Source organism: Oncorhynchus gorbuscha, linkage group LG03 (assembly GCF_021184085.1).
Source record: "Oncorhynchus gorbuscha isolate QuinsamMale2020 ecotype Even-year linkage group LG03, OgorEven_v1.0, whole genome shotgun sequence".
NCBI lineage: Eukaryota > Metazoa > Chordata > Actinopteri > Salmoniformes > Salmonidae > Oncorhynchus > Oncorhynchus gorbuscha.
In genome coordinates this window covers 13,733,841-13,741,860 of record NC_060175.1, presented here as the reverse complement: position 1 = coordinate 13,741,860, position 8,020 = coordinate 13,733,841, and the positions used below count along the sequence as shown (strand labels likewise).

Sequence of the window (8,020 nt, the reverse complement as noted above, 5' to 3'; positions counted from 1 at the left end):
GGACTCTCAGACCATGAGGAACAAGATTCTCTGGTTTGATGGTACCAAGATTGAACTCTTTGGCTTGAAAGTCAATTGTCACATCTGGAGCAAACCTGGCACCATCCTCACGGTGAAGCATAGTGGTGGCAGTGGCATGCTGTGGGGGTGTTTTTCAGCGGCAGGGACTGGGACTAGGGCAAAGATGTACCTTCTAACAGGACAACAACCAAAAATACACAGTCAAGACATCGCAGGAGTGGCTTCAGGACAAGTCTCAATGTCCTTGAGTGGCGCAGCCAGAGCCTGGACTTGAACCCGATTGAATATCTCTGGAGAGACCTGAAAATAGCTGTGCAGCAAAGCTCCCCATCCAACCTGACGGAGCTTGAGAGGATCTGGAGAAAAGAATGGGAGAAACTACCCAAAGACATGTGTGCCAAGCTTGTAGTGTCATACCCAAGAAGACTCAAGGCTGTAATCGCTAACAAGTTGCTTCAACAAAGTACTGAGTAAATGTTTGGATACATACTCATTCCATGTTTTTCAGAATTTTTTGAAATTTTCTACATTGTAGAATAATGGGGAAGACATCAAAACCATAAAATACCACATATGGAATCCTGTAGTAACCAAAAAAAAGTGTTAGTGTTAAAAATATTTTATATTTTTCAAAGTAGCCACCCTTTACCTTGATGACAGCTTTCCATTTCAATTAACAGTTGTGCCTTGTTAAAAGTTCACTTTCTTTCCTTCTTAATGCGTTTGTTGCGACGAGGTCGGGTTGGTATACAAAAGACCAAGTCCATATTATGGCAAGAACAGCTCAAATAAGCAAAGAGAACTGATAGTCCAGGAAGGTCAGTCAATCTGGAAAATGTCAAGAACTTTGAAACTTTAAGTGCAGTTGCAAAAACCATCAAGCGCCAATGATGAAACTGGCTGTCATGAGGACCACCACAAGAAAGGAAGACCCAGAGTTACCTCAGAGTTACCTCTGCTGCAGAGGACAAATTAATTAGAATTACCAGCCTCAGAAATTGCAACCCAAATAAATGCTTCACAGAGTTCAAGTAACAAACACATCTCAACATCAAAACTGCTCAAAGGAGACTCTGTGAATCAGGTCTTCATGGTCGAATTTCTGCAAAGAAACCACTACTAAAGGACATCAATAAGAAGATGCGACTCGCTTGGGCAAAGAAACATGAGCAATGGACATTAGACCAGTGGAAATCTGCCCATTGGTCTGATGAGTCCAAATTTGAGATTTTTGGTTCCAGCTGCTGTCTTAGTGAGATGCACAGTAACTGAACAGATCTCTACATGTGTGGTTCCCACGTACAAGCCTGGCAGAGGTGTGATGTTGCTTTGCTGGTGTCTGACTTACTTAGAATATGTTTTTCAACAGGACAATGACCCAACACACCTCCAGGCTGAGTAAGGGCTATTTGACCAAGGAGAGTGATTGAGTGCTGCATTAAATGACCTGGCCTCCACAAGCCCCCGATCTCAACCCAATTGAGAGGAGTTTGACCGCAGAGTGAAAAGCAGCTAACAAGAGCTCAGCATGTGGTAACTCCTTCAAGGCTGTTGGAAAAGCATTCCAGGTGAAGATGGTTAAGAGAATGCCAAGAATGTGTGAAGCGGTCATCAATGCAAAGGGTGTCTACATTGAAGAATCTACAATATAAATATATTTTGATGTAACACTTTTTGGTTCCTACATGATTCCGTAGTTTGTCTTCACTATTAGAATGCAGAAAATAGTAACAATATTTGAAAACCCTTGAGTAGTTAACCAAACTTGACAGATACAGTATTTCTTTTTAATATGGTTGCAGAAATGTCTAAACCTGTTGTCATAATGGGGTGTGCAAATTGATACATTTTATAAAGAATGTGGAGAAAGTCAAGGGGTCTGAATACTTGAGACCTTTTGTTTATGCCATCTACTGGTCATTGAGGCTTCAAAGCCACTGGTCAGTAATATTGGCACACCCCAGTAGGGCCAGTCCTCTAAGAAATCTACAGTAATTCAATTAAACTGTTATGGATAAAATGACATGCAGTATTTTTTGGGGACATTAGCACGTCATAACTATACACTTTAAGGGCAGTTTAAAGTATTTGTATACTTAGCTCAACATAAGTATGCATTGCATCTAAAATAAATGGAGACAATTCTCTAAATTCCAATGATTCCCAACCAGGGGGTACTAGGCCTATCCACAGGTGGGTACTTAAGACGGGGCAGATGAACCTTCCAGTTGGTGGTAGGGAACCACTTCATGGTTCCCCACCACAGTGTAACGGTTTTGACTTGAGGTTATTATTTATAGGGGTGCCAGGTAGGTTGTGCCTACCAGAGAAAACATTAGTTTCTCCTTTTAGTTTGGGTGGGAATGAGTCCCATCTGGTCCGTCAAGTCTACACCAATACAAAGGACGTATGTAAAAGTCAGGATGGAAATAAACTTTTCATAAACCCTTAAAACATTGAAAAGAACTTCAAAAACAATTATATTCTGTTGCGTGGGTTGTATTAGCAACAACAATGATTACACACATATATAATATCACAATGAGTTCTGGTTCCTCCAGAAATGTCCTGTACCTCGGGCCTAAAAAGAGTCCTGCCCGGTAAAGGAGTTGCGTGAACTCAAGTGACTTTTGTCACGCGATGTTTGTCCGTTCGTTCCGTGTAGCGTAAACCCAGTATTAAACATACAATAAATATAACAATTACTTTACCACAGAACCTTAAAGCGGATCAACTCTTAATTAAGTCCTCAACTACCACTAACTACACAAATCACAGTATACATCACATCCAAACAAATGAAATACCGTATACAAAAAGGTGGTAGTCAGTCGGTCAGTCAGACAATCCAATCCGCCAATAGATCTCCAGCGGAGAAAGGCCACGAAGAACGGAGAGGTGTAGTCCAGGGACGCAAAGAGTGGATCCGATCCTGGGTAAACTCTTAGGCTACAAAACACACGTTTAACGGCAACAAAACAAACGGAATAGAGAAGCTTCGGAACTGAGGGTTGAACACATCCTCATGCACGTCTCCATCACAACCCCACTTTCGTGCAGCTGATGCTGGCTATTTAATTGGGAATTAAAGGGAAAGCGCCCTATTGGAAGGAGCTGCACTGAGACGGTTCAGAAAAATTCAGGGCCGTCACAACAGGTGAAGCATTTATGGTTCAGTTTTCAAAAACATGCTACTTTAAGAACAATAGTCAACTGCCATTTTCCACCCAAGTAATTGTGGAAAGATCTGTCAGACAATCTTCAATTAAAATGACACAATACTGCCATTACCCCTCCTTAGCTGTGAACAGCAGTCCATCATGCCACTTGGTGGATCAGATTCAGGAAACTGGCCCAATAGTCTGATCCATCAACACAAAGAAATTAGAGACCTGGCCATCTCAATCATTGAGAGCATGGTGGATTGATAAATGCAAGGACAAGCTTTCTTAAGATAATTTAATAAGACCATATTGTCTGTTCAACAAATCACCAGCAACGCGTATGCGCTTCAGCCAAACACGGCATCAATATTCACTTTAATCTGCATAGCAAATCAGAGGCCAACATTTTAAAACAAATCGTCCATGACACTTTATTTAAAAAATCAAAACAAAGTTACAAAATTCAAACTATACAGGAGCCTAAAGAGAAGGATTTTGTAGGGATTACACTTAAGACAACAGTCCAGTGGGGAGACTCAAGGTCTGGAAGGACGCATTCCTGGGGGTAGTGGGCCTGGAAAGAGAATATTCAGGATTAGTTAAACAGTGCCATGGCATGAATAATGAAGGATTAACTCATTTTAACATCAAGTCTCCAAAGAGAGAAAACTCAGTCTGAGTTCATGGTTCTGGGCTCAGAGTAATCCTGCTTCAATGAGCTTCATCAGCATCAGGTTCAGCTCTAATGAAAATCATCACAGCAACAGAACCAATGTCTCAAAGGCTGCGTTTACACAGACAGCTTAATTCCGATCTTTTGCCACTAATTGGTCTTTTAACCAAACAGACATTTTGCCAATAATATTTTAAATAAATAAAAATCAGCTGACTAAATGCAGACCAACATCAACTTTACTCAGACTCCTGAACGAAAGTCACCCTCACCTCTCATGCCTGGGTGTGGTGGCCTCATGCCGGGAGGGGGCATGCCCATTGGACCTCCACGGCCAGGGAGCATTCCCATTGGAGGACCCATGGGAGGCCTCATGCCTGGGGGAGGGCCCATCATACCTAGTGGGCAAAGCATAGATTATGTTAATCTTAGTCATTAAATTAATGTAAGCATAAATACCCACTTCCTGAATACAAATGTTGATCATGCGAAGTTAAGTGAATGTTCTGGGCTCAGAGTAATCCTGCTGATGTAATGTTTCAGCATCAAGTTCAGCTCAAATGATCAATCATCACTGCAACAGAACAAAAGTCTACTTTCCACTGCAAATGAAGCTAGGCAGCCGTTGTGATAGAGTCCTTACCTGGAGGGGGTGCACCGCGGCCCATGGGAGGGGGTCCTCCTCTGCCTGGTGGGTACTGTGTGGGGGCACCAGCGAGGGTGGCACCAGCTGCTGCTGCAGCGACCGTTCCCCTGCCCTGTGGGGTCATTACCTTGGGAGGGGGTCAAGGCACCATATTTAACAAACCAAATTGCATAGTTCCAAGGCCCCAACTCAGATAAACTCTGGAGACCGATTAATACTGAACTTGTGTAATCAAACTCATGCAATTATACAGAACTCTACATTATGATCTCCACTCAGATGCAGCAGAGAGAAGATTATGCTGTTTTAAAGCACGTGATAATTTCTATGCACTTTACCATGACTTTCAGCAAACAAAACCGATACTGCTAAATATATTAGTTTTGGAATTTTCAGTTTGCCAAGCAGTGTTCTATCCCGAGAACAACATTTTTATAAGTTTGGACATAAGCAAAAACATAGTACCCATTCCAAGATTTTTAATTACAGAAAAATATTCAGAAATCCTGTTTCAATGATCTTCAAATCAAATGAAATGCCTCCCCTGAAAAATAACCAAAGTCTCAACCTTTTAGAACTTCAAAAACTGAAAAGCTACAAGCTAATCCCCAGTAATCATCCACCATATAGCCATTATCCATCTTTAGTTTTCACTGAGATGCAGATGGAATAAGAGGAAACTTGTGACCCGAGAACATGGCCTTACCTGTTGCGAGGGGCCTCCCACTCCTCTGACCGGCCCAGCGAGGCCTGCAGGTGCCTGGGGCATGGGTGCTCCGGCAGGGACGCCTCTGCCAGCTGCCCTGCCAACTCCTGGGCCTCCTGCCACACCAGCCAGGGGCACACGGGCAATGCCAGTCTGAAAGGGAGTGGGGGCAACACTAAGTCAGATAACACACCTATGAATTTCTAAGTACAGTTAAATCGCAGATGATTAAACGGCTCTGGGCTCAGAGTAATCCTGCTTCAATTGGTTTCAGCATCAGGTTCAGCTAAAATGATCATCACTGCCACAGAACAAAGTAACTTGTAAAACTCACAATAATCCAAGTAAGCCACCCATCGAGTAGGAAATCCCAATGGCTGATAAAAATGCCTTCGTTATGACAGACACGGAGCATTTACACTACAGAAAACCTACAGGTGGTGCGGAATGGCTTACATCTTTGGGAGGGGGTCCTTCCACTGTCATGGAGACCAGATTCTCTCCTCTGAGCAGCACCAGGCCCAGTACCCTCTTCTCTTCACGCTCAGGCTGTTTAGAATTCTTGGGCCTGTCAAGGGGAAAGTATGGATTCAATCAAAATATATTTTTTTACCTTTAAGTCTGGAAAGGAATACACAGATTTAACAAAACTCATTTTAAGTCACTGTTCATCCAATAGTACACACAAAAGTACTTCTGCCGTTCTAAGCCTGTCCTGTTTGAAAGCGGCAGATGTAATGATAGAGATCCAAAAGCAATTACTGATTGTTCTTAACAAAAAACATTCCTTACTTGATCTTTCTGAACTCATCACAGTCACACAAGATGAGGTTCATGTGTTTGTCAAAGGCTTTGAAAGTCCCGATGAAGATACGACCGTCCTGCAGGATGCACCGCATCCTGAAGTCGATGTGTTGCAGCATCTTACTACTCTTTCCAACAGTCTGAAAAAATTAGGCATACATCAATTCATGCGATATTTGCAATACTATAAGAATTGACAAACAGAGTAATCCTGCTTCAATTAGTTCCAGCATCAGATCCAGCTCAAATGAGCATCACTGACAGAAACAAATTGATCCAGGTTAACCACTGATTAGCAATCATTGCTAAATTCTTAACTTAGATCATGTTCTGACCTGAAGAACAAAAATGAGCCTTGATTGTAGCAACTACAAAACTAGGTAGGTTCTGATTGAATATATTAGCCAAATGCCGCTAGCTACCCCCCCCCAAAAAGGGACTAGCAGACAGACAAGCGGCACTTTCGCCACGATAAGAAGTAAATTGTCAGGTGGAAATTTCGATATCATGATTGTATGTTGCTAACATTGGCGGGCTTGGAGCCTAACATGAATGAAGCCATGTATGAGCATGCAGCCAACCAACTAGCGTTAGCTAGCTATGTTACCTAAACAAGTTCTGGTCATGGTCAACTACGACCAGGGTTTAGTTTTGCATGGACGTGCTGGTCAGAACTGTACTGTATGCAAAAGCACAGTACAACAGGAACATACCGTATGCAATTTATTTCAAGTGGCGAATGTAGCTAGTTAGCCATTGTAGTCTTATAAGCTAAGAGTGAAACAAAGGCCTACACGCCTACGTTGCACTGACGATCATCACCGGGCCAGAGAACAGAAAGTTTCCACCGAATAAAAAAACTAAAATATATCATAAAACACGTAGATCACACTTCAATTGAGTCCAGAATAAAGCCTTACCATGATTGCAGTTCTGATGGCTCCGATGTAAATCGGATCACGCCAAACAAACTCAAAAAATTGACCCGCGAAGCTCCCAAACTAGGTGCTGCCAGGTCCGTCTTTATCCGCGAGTTACAGGAAGTGACGACGCACTCGTGTGAACCCGTTAAAAGCGAGAAGCGCTCTTTCCACGCCACTTCGAGATAAACTATGTCCGGAAGTAACTTCTTAATAGCATATGTTAGGAGAATTTCCATAACAGGTTATGATAATTAAGTTACATTCAGGAAAAGGTTTACGGTTTGCGAAAATGCTCTCCTAACCTGCTACGAAATTCACTTCCGTTCGTAGTTGCTATCGAAAAGTGTGTCCCCGTTAAAACCACCGTGTGTCATTCATTCAGTCACTCAAACGGACCTTGCTATCGTGGATTTAAAATGGTTAAGGCAAGGGTGAAGGATAGTGTACAGGTTAGGTAAACCTTTAGTTAAGATTATGGGCTAGGGTACGAGGGTAAGAGTAGCATCCCAAGGATCCCGGATAGCACAAAACTCAAAATAACATCTAATTTATATTTTGGTTTCATAACTCAATTATACACATTTAAAACAGATACTGGTACACATGTATGATAATAATATAATGTACGCTCTGAATGGGTTCTTACGGGAACATAGAAAGTGAAACACAATTATTATTATTTTGCGCAAGAGTCGCGAGTCACATGGCTTTGACACATTTTATGACTTGAGACTTCATTTGATAGAAAGTAAAATAACTTGATTTGACTTGGAGCCACAACACTCAGGACGCGACTTGATACTGATTACTTGTAATTGCCTGCCCAGGTTTTGTCACTCATTTTGTGGCACATAGTCTCAGCGGATTATATTCCACACAGCCAGGGACAGTAGTGCCCTTGCGAAAAGGAAAATTAAAAAATGATTGGCTAGGGAGACGCACACTCAGCCCTCTGATTAGACCAGCAAACTGTCAATCTCCACAGGCCGGAGTGAGCTAGCTCAGTGAGAAAAGTTTGGCGTGTTAGTTGGGTCATGTGGAATCGGTGAGGGTAACTAGAAGTGGTCTAATGATAATTGTTTG

General features: G+C 42.3%; 1 protein-coding gene across 1 annotated transcript; it reads right to left on the bottom strand.

The window, feature by feature from the left end:
- Positions 1-3,465: 3,465 nt before the first annotated feature.
- Positions 3,466-7,093, bottom strand: snrpb (small nuclear ribonucleoprotein polypeptides B and B1). Its single transcript, XM_046333931.1, has 7 exons — positions 6,935-7,093; positions 6,003-6,154; positions 5,667-5,778; positions 5,211-5,363; positions 4,502-4,631; positions 4,131-4,256; positions 3,466-3,759 (listed from the first exon to the last, which is right to left on the bottom strand). The coding sequence occupies exons 1-7, from the start codon at positions 6,935-6,937 to the stop codon at positions 3,722-3,724; spliced, it is 714 nt and encodes a 237-aa protein (XP_046189887.1). The 5' UTR covers positions 6,938-7,093; the 3' UTR covers positions 3,466-3,721.
- Positions 7,094-8,020: the final 927 nt, after the last annotated feature.

Coding starts and splice junctions, on each gene's coding strand:
- snrpb (XM_046333931.1), bottom strand. Junction 4,257..4,501: donor CCGCGGTGCACCCCCTCCAG/GTAAGGACTCTA, acceptor TTTGCCCACTAG/GTATGATGGGCCCTCCCCCA. Junction 3,760..4,130: donor ACCACACCCAGGCATGAGAG/GTGAGGGTGACT, acceptor TTCTCTTTCCAG/GCCCACTACCCCCAGGAATG.